This window comes from Festucalex cinctus, chromosome 13, assembly GCF_051991245.1.
Source record: "Festucalex cinctus isolate MCC-2025b chromosome 13, RoL_Fcin_1.0, whole genome shotgun sequence".
NCBI classification, from domain to species: Eukaryota; Metazoa; Chordata; class Actinopteri; order Syngnathiformes; family Syngnathidae; genus Festucalex; species Festucalex cinctus.
The window spans coordinates 5292754-5306059 of record NC_135423.1 but is presented as its reverse complement, the minus strand read 5'-3'; the positions used below and the strand labels follow the sequence as shown (position 1 = coordinate 5306059).

The following is a 13306-nucleotide window of genomic DNA, read 5'->3' as shown; positions in this document are numbered from 1 at the left end:
ACAAATAAAATGTTGTGGTAAAAAAACAAAAAAACAAACAAACAAACAAATGATTTAAGACAATTTCTTGTCTCTCCCAATTCAAGGCTGTGAGGCAGAAATGGAAATCACTAGTGCACCGTGCTGCCTTTAGTTAACATAACTACACAATATAATACAAGAGGTGCTCTATTGTATTTGTCAATGCAGTCGTACAGTAGCGCAGTTGAGATGACCGTTCACGAGTGTGTCACTCTTTGTGGCTTTTGTGCAGCTCTGAAACTGAAGCTATCCGGTCGAGGAAAAGTGAGCGAGCCGCTTTGAGTTGCGGTTTCTGTTGGCTCTGCTTAACTGCTTCATTCATACAACACAATACAAAATTAAATCACTTCATCTACGGGAATAAAGTTACAGTTTCACCAGAAAAATGATGCTGTCGTACTCGTACTACAATGGTTCTAGTTTTCCCGGAAGAAAGCTTCATTTTTCAGAATTTTACGTGCATTTATTTTTAATGTAGAAAAAAAATCACTCATTCAAAAAGTACAAGTTCAATATTTTTTGTTAACAATATTTTTGTTAATTTTTTTTTAATATTTTTTTTTTCAATTAAATTTTCAGCAGTTTTTTTCCAATAATTTTTTTTTTTTTTTGCAAAAACTGCAAAAACTACTTCAACAAAATTATTTTCACCCCCCATCATTTGAGAGTCATATAACAAGATTAAAGATTAAATTAAACAGAGTAATTTTGCCCACATGAAAGAAAAAAAATGCATTCTAGTATGAGATGTCCTTTAGTATTTTAAATGAAGCAAAAAAAAAGTGCTTGATTGATTTATTCTAAATAATGTGTTATTGTGATAGTTTCCTTCACTGAGACGTCCAGGATAACCCTGAACGTCACTTAAAAAATGTCAGCCACACATTCTTACGAACGAAAGCGTTTTTTTTCCCTTTGGTTGTATATTTGGCTGGTTTGACGCTATTATACAAGATACATTTATCGGCGCTGAATTTGTATGTGGCTGGCATGTATCACGTGACTTGCAAGGGAGTTCCCCAGCAGGTTTCATTAAGGGTTTAAAAAAAAAAAACATGATCCATTATGATTAACACTGCGTAAATATTACTGAAAATCACAATTTTCTTGTCTGAACGTTGTGACTCCATTAAATGATATAAATGTATTGCCGTTTTTCTATTGGACCAACGTGTGTCACGTGATCCAATCGTCTCTACATTTTCGACGCAATCGTTGCATTATTTAAAGGCAGAAAAGCAGCGCTTTTGTCCTATTATCATTCACAGTGTGTTTAGTTGTTGTTTCGCGATAAATGTATGTCGTTGTGTGTGTATTTGACAGACGTCACCGTCACTTTAGCTCATCGTGTCGGAAGTGAAATAGTAATGTGTCTCAATTGACGGTATCGCTTCTCGGCCTTTTGGCTAAGATCAAGTGTAGTATCTGTTCTTATCAGTTTAATATCTGATACGTCCCCTATCCGGGGACCATATATTAAATTGATTTTTGGAACTGGGAGATGGAATAGGGGCTTGCTCCGTCCACTCCACGCATCGACCTGGTATTGCAGTACCTCCAGGAACGGTGCACCCCCACATACATGTTAAGTTAAATTTTATAAGCTTTTTTTAGTGAGTTTTCCAAGTTTTTACGTTTTGTTGTTGAATTGGCTTAATATCGAAAACTAAAGTGTGTGATAATCTGTGGAGACGGTTGTGCAACGTTTGCCGCCATGGTAACAGGAGCGGAAATATATATATCATTGCTTTTACTTTTTGAATGTAGTTCTTATGGGATAATACTTTTCTCGAGAATATTTATCTTGAATATACCCCAGAAATGCTATGCCCAGATAAAAACATGTTTACAATGTATGACCTAGGCTAGTATGAATAATGAATTTACAAATTTACAATATTAAAGACCGCACATAACACAAAAAAACGGTCTTGTTGTTGAGGAGTGTAATATTTGCTACACACCACTAGATGTCAGAAGCGGTAATTTATTCATACACAGCAAGTGAGAGTGCGTGAGGATCGGACTGTGAATAAAGAGCAATGCATTATGGGAAGATTTTTGCAGCTTCTTAAAACCTAATTTGACAATTGTTTAGTTCATGTTAATAACTGGTTAATGACTCTTTAATACCGTGTGCGAGCGAGTGCTTCCGCATCAAGCGTTGTGTGCGTGTGTGTTTTTCACGTGTGTACCAAAAGAGACCATGACTGAAGACGGTGTGTGCGCTAAAGACGTCGGCGTTGGTGAGCTGTCCAACTCATACTTACCTGGCAGGGGAGATACCATGATCAAGAAGGTGGTTCACCCAGGGCGAGGCTCAGCCATTGCACTCCGGCTGTGCTGACCTCTGCGAATTCCCCAAATGTGGGAATCTCGACTGCATAATTTGTGGTAGTGGGGGACTGCGTTCGCGCTATCCCCTGTTAAACTGTAAATGAAAACACCCATAATAAAATAGTGTATTTTCTTTTAATATTTATTTATTACCAGCTGACGTCACTGCTTAGCTTCCGTTGCACTTCCCGGAGGGCAAACATCACATAACAAATGAATATACAGAGCTTGATTTTCGGCGAGCGTTTTCGTTAAAAGGTGGGACGTATGTCAAGTGTCACAAAAAAAACGTCCCGAGTAGGACACTACATTACTGTGACTCATTGACACCAGTCATTTGGAGCCGCTAGCTACATAAAGGGAGTTTGTTGGAAGGCAAAGAGGAAGCGGAAGGTTAATGTATGTTGTTTTTGGTGGAAACATTGTGTCAATCACTACTTTCATGGTGTAAATTATCATTCATTAAATTGTTTGTGTCCGGATATACTTGTCTTGCTGTATATAAAAGTTTTCAAGCTGTCTTAGCTTGCTAGCTGCTAACAAACAAATTGACACCCTGCCCTCCAACGCAAGGGGCGCACTTAAACGTGACGTCGACTGGAGGTTGAAAAAAAAAAAAAAAAAGTCTACACATTTACAGTATCGAAATTGGAGAACATTTGATACAGTACTTAGTAGAAACAGCATGATTTATGGTGTTTTTAATTTATTAAACATAAGGAGGACTTCAGACATTTTACAACTTACCTTAAATACATGTCTAAATTATATGCTTAATGTTGTTTAGTACATGAGGAAACGTGTGTGTGTGTGTATGGGCTATCGGCTATCGAGTCATACATACAGGTCAGTTGTTGTCGTTCACCTCCACTGCGTTGATGGCGGTCGAGTGCTCCTGTCATTTTGCCAGAATGCAGGAAACAGGAAGTAGTAGCCGCATAATGTCTTTTTGTCAAAATGTTGGTCAAACAGATACTCTGCTTTCAGTCAACCACAGCATTATACCAACCGATTGTTATTCCAAATCACTCATTATTTTCCTCAGCTTTTAAAATCTATTTTCATACGGCATAAGGAGTTGTTTATTCATCCATGGTTTATTGCCGAATTCTATTGGGTAGAGGTGAACCACGTGACAGGAAACATACACAAACACACGAACATTTGAAAACGTTAATATTCAAAACGTTCGATGCACAGGTTGAAAACAACGCAGTTGACGCATTATCGTTCTAAACAGTTTATAGTTGTTGTTTGACGTGTCGGTCGAGGTGTGCAACCGCAACCTAAAGTTGTAGTCTTTGGAATTAAGTCTTTAAAACTGTCAAATTGTAGGTATCGCTTCTCGGCCTTTTGGCTAAGATCAAGTGTAGTATCTGTTCTTATCAGTTTAATATCTGATACGTCCCCTATCCGGGGACCATATATTAAATTGATTTTTGGAACTGGGAGATGGAATAGGGGCTTGCTCCGTCCACTCCACGCATCGACCTGGTATTGCAGTATCTCCAGGAACGGTGCACTCCCTGAACATGTGAAAGTAAATAAAAAGCCATACTGGCGTTCTGCACTCAGGTTCTCTATCAGTGATTCCAAAAGAACTTGTTCTTAATATACAACTATTTATGCTTTACGGAATGGCTATCTTAAAGTGGCCGGGCATTGTTTTTAGCAGGGATAACTTGTGTAACTTCTAACAGCAAGCTAACAATGGCACACACAAACATAATACGTCCCTACCAGCTGTGAAGACGTCATGATGGTCGGTCTCTAACCACTTCGAACATTGCTTCCTGTGTTGATTCTCGTTGGATGTTCAAGTAGTTGTTCACTCGACAGTCATGGGAATTACGGAGGTTTCTAACAAGACAGAATCATTGTCATTTCTGTTTCATGATACGTTAGCTACCTACGCGGTTCTTCCCGCCACAACTGCAATGCGTTGCGTTGATGTCACAAAAATGTATTTTTTAAATATTCGTTACTTCCTGTAGAATGCGGAATTTCTAGCATCACACAGGTTTATCCAGAGCAGGACACGTCTGGTATGTTACAATCTGTTCATCTCAAGTCTTCCCCTGATGTTAACATGAGCACTGGGTGTTTCAGGAACATGAACAGATCATATTACGATGACAATGATCTAATCTTATCTCAGCATATGTGCGAAGAAGATGCCAGTTGTTTTTCCATTTTTTGTTTTTATTTAGAAAATATCCTGGACCCGAAAAGAACAGTGCACAGAAAGGCTCTACAAAGTAACTCTGGACACGCTGGGACATCAGTATTACTTGAGGAGGCCTCCATGGAGCAGCAGCAGCAGAGAGGATGTGACATCACTGGTGACCTCTCGTGTCATTTCTGCCTCTCTCAGGCAAAGACAATTTGACACTCCAGTCCTTCAGAATAGAGGGCAGCATATTTTAATTTAAGATGGCGACAACTGAGACCATGTGACCAAGCGGACAGTCCTAATGAATGGATGGGACTTAAAAACGGCAACATTGGAGAATTGAACCAAAAATAAAAAATAAAGTGAAAGAAGCAAATAAATGAAAATAATTCCTATAGCAAATCAGAGTGGCATCCGATTTCCCTCCACACTGATTTTAACGGCGTGTCCCGTCTTGGTGAGGCGGCGGATGTCTGCAAAGCGACGCATCTGCTTGTCCACCCGGGACATCCCCTTCTTCATGGGACCCTGGGGAGAAACATGGAACTCATTTTACCTATTTTGTCAGGCATTTTAGATTATTTTTTTTATTAAAATAAACCAAGTAATCAATTAAATTAATTGATAGGCTAATTGTTTCTAAAACCATTCTTTCAAGCCAGCCCTACATTATAGTTTGTAAACCTCCGTCGAAGATTATGATTGTGAAAAGGTTTAAAAACATAAAAAGTCGGTCAGTCGGTCACCCTGCTGGACTCCATCTCCACGTTCCATTTGGGTCGGACAACGTAGTCTTTGTTGGAGGGCATCGGTACTCGAGCCCTGGCGCAAAAGCCCGGGTCGCCTGGTCGGAGCGCCCTGCGGGCAAGAGCACAAGCACATTAAAACATTTCCAAAGAATTAATCATCTCAATGTCTTCATTTTACATTATTTTTTTGCCTTATGTTGTCATTTTATTTTGTTTAAATAAATAAATAGAAATCGGAGGCCCACCTTGCAAAAATGCAGTTTTACTGATTTTAAAAGTGTGAATAAGATACCTTGAGTATTTTTTTTTTTTTTTTTTTTAAATCATTGATGCTTAAAAATAAAAAATTGTCATCACAATAGCAAGACATAATGGCATTAACAGCAAGTACTCAAATATAAGCACTTCTCTCGTCTGGAAAAGATGCTATTGGTGCATTTGTCATGGCAACACGCCCATCACTTCTCATTCAAACAACACAGGAGCGCGTTACCATGGTAACAGAGGCACCAGATCACACTGAAACAACAGTTGCAGTCCAATGTTCTCCACTAATCTTACTTCTCCTCTCCCGTCAACTGTTTCTCCAGGTCTCGACGGGGAGTCTGACCTCCAGCACTGAGGAGACAAAGAAGGAAAAAAACAAAAAACAAGGTCAGCGTGGACACGACCGGATCTGCTCAGCCCAACTCTCATGCGGTTACCGTCCACTGCAAATCAGCCGGTGAGACGTCACACCCAAATACACGTGTTTGGACCACCATGAGTTACAGTTTTACTACTGGATCGAAATGTTCTATTAAAAAAAAGTGTCCCAGATGGGTGTTGGTCACTTCAGACCTGCGATGGTGGATTGGTGCACACGTGTGTTGGTGAACAAGCAACAACACATCTAATTCATCAACGCAACGCAACAGTTAGCATTACAGTGCTACCTCTGAGCTAACACCTCAAAACTCATCCAATTTGGACATCAACCAAAACCTTCCACGTCGCTATTTGGGGCCCCGTCAATAGCCACACCCTCCGAGCTCCCAAATAAGGCGATAGGAATGAGAAACAAGCAAGTCGAGTTGAGGCGGTCACATGTTGTTGACATGTAACATGCGGTAGCGATGAGAGAACCTGCTGGGTGGAGAGAAGACGTCCGGTTCCTCCACCCTCTCTACCTTCTGAGGCCGACTGAGGAGGATGAAGAAGAGGAAGAGTAGGAAAAAGGAGGAAAGCGATGGATAGTAGGGCTGGGCCAATGATCCATTTATCGATTAGTTCACGTTTATTTGTCAAAGGGGAAAAAAAAAGCCATTTGATTTTTCTTCCATTGGTGATGTTTGATTGAACGAAAAAACTGACATAGTCTAAGGCCATTTCGCCCAGCCTTACTGTTGTGTAACACGTGATGATGACGATGATGATGATGAAGCAAGTCAGCGTATTACAGGTGAAAAAGGAAACAACAGGAAGTGCAGCCGAGAAACAGGAAGTAAGCGCCGGAGCTACCTGAGTCGCCTGCGCTGCGGCATCTGCTGGTCCAGGTCACGCTGCTGCCGCTCCTCTCGTGTCATTCCCTTGTAGTTGGACGTCAGGCCGAAGATGGGCCGCGACCACTCGTCTGTGACGCCGCAACAGCGGGAAGTCAGGTTGGCGGGAATTTGAAGACCAAAAAGAAAGCGGGCTGTGTGATGAGGGGCAACTTACTAATGAGCTTGAGGGCCAGGTCTTTGTTGGATCTGGACTCTTTGGGGTGCTTGTACAGGAACATGACGGCGCGACCGATCCCGCTGTGCTTCAGCGTCTCCTGACTGACGCTGGGCAGCTGAAGGCCAAAAAAAAAAAAAAACAAAAAAAAAACAAAAAAAACTGTTGGGATTGCAAGGTAACCAGTTACCACAATGCAGGTTTTACTGGTCAAATCTCCCATCTAGAGGTGGCAGCATGGTTGAGGTCTTCTCCATGGCAACGAGACGATGTGCCAGTGGGGCAATGAGCCCAATTCACACCGGCTGCGGAAAGGACGAGGTGCGTTTTCCGCACGGCTTCCGCAAGGTCTGCAATTCACACCACGTGTGTCGCGTGACCGGAAATCTGCTCCCAACAGATCCCAAGATCACATGGGGTTCACGCTGGAGAGTTGAGTTCACAACCGCGAACGTTCAACTTTTGCCACACCTTTTCAACCCTGCGGCTTATATAATGATACGGCACATACATTTTGTGTTTAAATAGTGTAATTTTGTCATGTTTAATTTATTATGAGCTAATTTTTTGTCTTAAATGTCCGACTCATGTCATGCTATGTAGCGAGCTAGCCCCCTCCCCCCAAAAAAACAAGTTCGCAAACGGTTTTATTCTGAAATAATCGCCGCAGTCGTTCCACACCGCAGTTGGTGTGAATTGACACGTAAATTTGAATGCGTTCGATCCTTGCGGCGTCCGTACGGAAAACGCACCGCGTCCGTTCCGCAGCCAGTGTGAATAGGCCCCAGACATACGCGCTCAAACAAAGCAATCCACAACCCTATTATATACAACTTTAATCTCACTTCCTGCAGGATCCTGAGCAGCTCCTCTCGGATTCGAAGTGCCGGCAGCGACTTGTCGGGAAGCGGGCTGATCCACTCTTTGATGGCCGACATGACGCCGCTGTCAATAAACGTCTCCTTTAGGTCCTGCCTGACAAAGCACATAAGAGGACTTTGGATCATGATCAATAATTCATTTGCAGAAATCTGCATATATATCACTATATAGTATCTGTAAATTCATAAATAAACAAACAAAAATACTTTTTTAGGTGCATGACCACTTGAGGCAGTAGAGTGAGCTTCTTCAGCGCCGGTTTCTTGGCGCTGTTCAACGTTCTGTCCTCCTGCAACAAGAAGAAATGACGTCGGTAATATTAATAAGTGAATGCGTCTTATAGTTTGTTTTGATGTAATTTTCCGGTCAGACCTCTGCGGCCTCGTTCATCTTGGTGATCATGGCGCTGACCACGTCGTCAGCGTCGCTGATAAACGTTCCGCCGTCTCGGTGGCGCCGCCGCTTGCCGCTCATGGCCTTCTTGCGAGCCAGCATGATGTCAAAGTCAGACATGAAGCTGGTGCTGAATACGCACAAAGTGAAAAGGGAGCGTTACAAACAATGTATACAGAAAAATGGAAAGAAGAGGGAGCTTCACTTCACCTTGCGTTTATACAACTGGCCAAAAATCTATTCAATATGCTGTAGATATGTAGTGTAACGCATAAAAAAAAAAAAAAAAAAAAAAAAAAAAAAAAAAAAAAAAAAATTACAATAATTGTTTTTAAAAAATTGATTGACACTTTGTATTCAACTTAAAAAAACAAGTACAAGTGTAATGTGGTAATATATTTATTATTTTGAATAAAAAGTTTTTTTTTACTGTGTATGAAATGGGTACTTGACTCATTGAGCCATTTTCAGCAGTAAAAAGTTAATATTTTGTCTATAATTAATGTGGAAACTTCATTATTTTTCATGTACATTTAATACTTTTAAGAGTAATTTTTCTACTTGCTGTCAACTGATGATGACATCACCTGTGCTGAGGAAGCATTGCTGTTATGTATAAAAGCACAAAATTGTGCTCTTTTTTAGTATGAGCTCATTTTTTTATTTTATTTTTTACAATATTGTGACCTTTTTTAAATATCGCCAACCTCCCCACAATATCGTAATATTGTATCGTGATGTTTGGATATCGTTACATCCCTACCGTTTATGTAGCCCAAGCTTAAATATTATCATTCGAACGTGTGACAAGGGGGCAGATGTGGTGCACGCTTGTCTATCACTTACTCTTGGCCTCCGCGCCGGACGCCCTCATCAGAGTCAGAGTCGTCCACCTGCTGATGCTTCTCCATGGCCTCCTTCTTGTCACCCTCCAGGTCCTCCTGGTTGAAGCCCTGCGCACACAAACACAAAAGTTGCATTAGCATATAGAATCTGCCATTCTTTACAAAGACTGAAAAAAATGTGATACAAAAGAACATTAGAGTAGGGGGAAAAAGTAGTGTATTTCTTCATCTGCATCTTAATTCAGATTGTCATCAAAATGTAATTTCCTCCTACAAAGGTGCACTCTGTGATACTCACCGTGAACTCTTCCTCCTCCTCATCGCCAGACTCTCCAAAGATGTCTGCGATCATTTTCCTGAAAGACGCACAAGGATCAGATCAGAGATATTAAATCACTTGAAGCCACGCCGGTCTGAACTGAAGGTTAAAAAAAAAAAAAAAAGATAAAACAAACAAACAAACAAAAATAAAAACAGAAGAGTACTCACTCCTGGTTGTCATCGTCGTCGCTGTCGCTCCCAAAGAGCGCCTTCTCGTCCTTGTTCTCCGCCGCGGCCTTGTTGCGGACGTCATCGTCGCTGCTGCTGTCGGAACCCAGCTCCCGGAGCTTGGCCGCCATGCTCTTATCGATTCCGCCCGACTCGCCGTCACTGTCTGAGTCGTTGTCGTCATCGGAAACTGCGCGACTTCTCTTAACAGCTGATGATACAAGATCAGATTGGAAAACTTTGGTGCCACTAAGTGTTTTAAAACAGACAGCTTGATCAGGACAGTCATAAATGGAAAAGAAACCAACAAACATTTTAATGTCGATGTAAACTAAAATAAAATATTATTTCAAACATCTTTAGTACTATTATTGAAGATATTATTTAATTCTAATTAACTACTTATTTGTTAAAAAAATATATAAAAAATGGGTTAAATGTTTCAGTAAAAAATGGTTTTTATTTACATAATAAAATCAGTTATTTCATAGGACAAATTAATTAATAAAGTAACATTTTCATAAATAAAAGCTAACTAAATGCAACTAACAATTATCTTACCTGGTTTTTCCGTTTCCTCGTCTTCCTCACTGTCTGACAGGATGGCCTTCTTCCTCTTTACTATAACACATGAACATCCATTATTGATGGACTGATTGATTGCACCCATCAACACCTCCATTTACAATGTTACGTAATGTTTGCATCAACACAACCTCCTCAATGTCAGGGCACAAAACGACTTTTCGTTCACTTCACATTTACACGTTTGTAAAATTTTGACTCTACAACTAAGCTTATGTATGCTTTTGGTATGTTGGAGAAAAAAACATACAACAAAAACACACAGGAAGGCCAGAGCCCAGGATCAAACCAGGGACCTCTCAGCCACGGACCTCTCAGCTGTGAAACAGATGTACTTCACACAAAACCACCATGCCGCCACCTCCCCCAAATCCCTACAACTGTTCTTGACTTGGATATGGATAGCAACTGTTCATTCTATTTTCTACACATGACACAATGAAGCCTTGGGGAGGTTGTCAGTGTTTTGACATTGTTACCTGGCTGCTCATCATCATAGTCGCTGCTGTCCAAGACTTTCTGCGCATTTTGCGCTTCTCTATCACTTCCCGTGACATTGTCGGCGTTCTTCCTTCCCTTGCCACCGTCGTCCTCCTCGTCATCCTCGCTGTCCGACCGCATGACAGCCTTCCACTTGCCTACTCCCGCCTTCTCAACCTCTCCCTGTCGCACGTCGGAGTCATCGTCAGAGTCCAGCGCCACCGCCGCCTTGCGTCTGGCCGGCGTCTCCGCGTCAGAGTCACTGTCGGCAGCGGATTTAGCTTTGGCGTCCTCGTTATCAGAGCCACTCTCCACGGCCGCCGCTTTGCCGGCGTCCTCCTCCATGTCCGAGGTGCTTCCCCGGCGCTTCACAGGGGACGCCGCCTCCCTTTCCTCGTTGTCCGAGGCGGCGTGTTTGAGCGACGCTTTGTCGTCGTCCTCAGACACGCTCATCCTGCGTTTGCCCACAGAGTCGTCATCATCGTCGCTGTCGGCGGGCCTTGGACGTTCCGCCTCCGAGTCGCTCCCCCGGTCGTTGCGGCGAACGGGCGCCTCAGTCTCTGAGTCGCTCCCCTTGTCATGACGGCGAATGGGAGCCTCAGATTCCGAGCCGCTTCCCTGGTCATTGGGGCGACCGGGACGCTCAGCTTCTGAGTCGCTTCCATGGTCAATGTGGCGAACGGGAGTCTCAGTCTCTGAGTCGCTCCCCTTGTCATGACGGCGAACGGGAGCCTCAGATTCCGAGTCGCTTCCATGGTCATCGTGGCGACCGGGATGCTCAGCCTCCGAGTCGCTTCCATGGTCAATGCGGCGAATGGGAGCCTCAGTCTCTGAATCGCTCCCCTTGTCATGACGGCGAACGGGAGCCTCAGATTCCGAGTCGCTTCCATGGTCATCGTGGCGACCGGGATGCTCAGCCTCCGAGTCGCTTCCATGGTCAATGCGGCGAATGGGAGCCTCAGTCTCTGAATCGCTCCCCTTGTCATGACGGCGAACGGGAGCCTCAGATTCTGAGTCGCTTCCCTGGTCATTGCGGCAAACGGGAGCCTCCGCCTCCGAGTCGCTTCCCTGGTCATTGCGGCGAACGGGAGCCTCCGCCTCCGAGTCGCTTCCCTCGTCATTGCGGCGAACGGGAGCCTCCGCCTCTGAGTCGCTGCCCTGGCCGATGCCGCCATGGTGACGGGGCGCTTCAGCCTCGGAGTCGCTGTCGTCACCGCGTCGGACGTCATTGTCGGAGTCACTGTTGTCCCGCCGTTTGTTGTAGGACGCCTCCTCGTCATTGCTGCCCTCGTCCTGATGACGCAAACAATAAAATCATGTCGCTGCCCTGCTTCTGGCAAACAGCCCAAGTACCAGAAGAAGTTAAGACACTCCATTAGGATGTAAACCTCATGGCTATGCACAAAGATCCATGCATTGCGCTTCCGTTTCAGTCAAATTGAAGAAAATTGTATGTTAAAATAAATTTTTTTAAAAGATTATTAATTTAAATGGCAAATAATCCATTATTTATTCATGCTTACACGAATCACACACGATCATTAAGTCTGACCTCAGAATGATGTTTGTCGCTGCTCATGTCCTCGCCGTCTGACGCCTGATGTTCATCCTGAACTGGAGTTCCACCACCGTCATCTGTGGAATAAACCATTAAAACAAACAGTGTTTTAGCCTCATGTGTAGGCTGCAGTGTTACGATTAAACTGGCATGGAGATTAACAGACTCCTGATTCCAGCTTTGTCCATTAATTGTGTTTGCAGATTCGTCATTACTAGATAAATCGAAATTGTTCAACTGCATAATAACTATTCAGGTCTTGAATACTGAAATTCAAGACATCCATAATCAATTGGGACACATTGGGAAGTCACACTTGTTGAGATTCTGAGCACAACACTGTAGATGGGCTCAACTTCACATTTAAATACGTGAGGAAGACGTCCAATTATACCGTTTACTGGTGGATGAACAATACGAATTTTATGAGACACTTCTTTCTAGGTGTAAAGTAGACATAAGTAGGTCTCTTCATACGTGGTAAAAATAAAATAAACACTGGATGTACACACGACCGTGAATGAGATTTAGTATTATGAAAGAACTGCGCGAGGTTGTTATTATCAAAGACAAAAGTGTTTACCGGAATGGCTCCCAGACATAAATTCGTCCTCTTCTCCGTCCATTTCAAGACGAAGACGGCTTCAAGTTTAGAGTAAAACAAGGTGAGACAGCTCTTTTGTTAGCCACACTTTGTTTCAATCGAGGGAGTCAAAGAAAACATCAAGAAAAAAAGACGGGAGGCTACCAACTCGGTGCCCGCTTGAAGTAGGAAGACGACGAGCTAAAATGGAGCGGCCTGGCCATAAACGCATGCGCAGAGGTCACCGGCGCCTTCTAGTGACGTTACAAACAAACAGGCAAACTTTTATTTTTTATTTTTTTTATTTATGATTCATAGATCGCACAAACAGCAAATACCACAGAAGTCACATCAAAACAATGCAAACTCAAAATATCAACAAATGTAGAGCGTACAAATTTTAACATCAAACGACAGGTATATCACGGTGACGTTTAATGACATGTCTTTTAAGGGGTAACTCAGTAATTTTATAGCAAATATTCCCAGTGTCTGACTCACAAAGTTAAAAAT

General features: G+C 42.7%; 1 protein-coding gene and 3 non-coding genes across 4 annotated transcripts; 3 read left to right on the top strand and 1 right to left on the bottom strand.

Annotated features, from left to right (window-relative positions):
* The first annotated feature begins 1407 nt into the window (after nucleotides 1–1407).
* LOC144000477 (U2 spliceosomal RNA) lies at nucleotides 1408–1598 on the top strand. The gene has a single exon (XR_013278248.1). It is a non-coding gene; the product is annotated as a U2 spliceosomal RNA (small nuclear RNA).
* Nucleotides 1599–2283: 685 nt separating this feature from the next.
* On the top strand, nucleotides 2284–2447 carry LOC144000474 (U1 spliceosomal RNA). Its single transcript, XR_013278245.1, has one exon. It is a non-coding gene; the product is annotated as a U1 spliceosomal RNA (small nuclear RNA).
* Nucleotides 2448–3695: 1248 nt separating this feature from the next.
* LOC144000478 (U2 spliceosomal RNA) lies at nucleotides 3696–3886 on the top strand. The gene has a single exon (XR_013278249.1). It is a non-coding gene; the product is annotated as a U2 spliceosomal RNA (small nuclear RNA).
* Nucleotides 3887–4539: 653 nt separating this feature from the next.
* On the bottom strand, nucleotides 4540–13033 carry iws1 (interacts with SUPT6H, CTD assembly factor 1). The gene is made up of 15 exons (XM_077541005.1): nucleotides 12794–13033; nucleotides 12205–12287; nucleotides 10652–11945; nucleotides 10149–10208; nucleotides 9588–9798; nucleotides 9397–9454; nucleotides 9100–9206; nucleotides 8233–8383; nucleotides 8067–8149; nucleotides 7824–7953; nucleotides 6979–7096; nucleotides 6781–6892; nucleotides 5842–5898; nucleotides 5278–5389; nucleotides 4540–5059 (listed from the first exon to the last, which is right to left on the bottom strand). Exons 1-15 carry the CDS (start codon nucleotides 12834–12836, stop codon nucleotides 4934–4936), a joined length of 2745 nt encoding a protein of 914 aa, XP_077397131.1. The 5' UTR covers nucleotides 12837–13033; the 3' UTR covers nucleotides 4540–4933.
* Nucleotides 13034–13306: the final 273 nt, after the last annotated feature.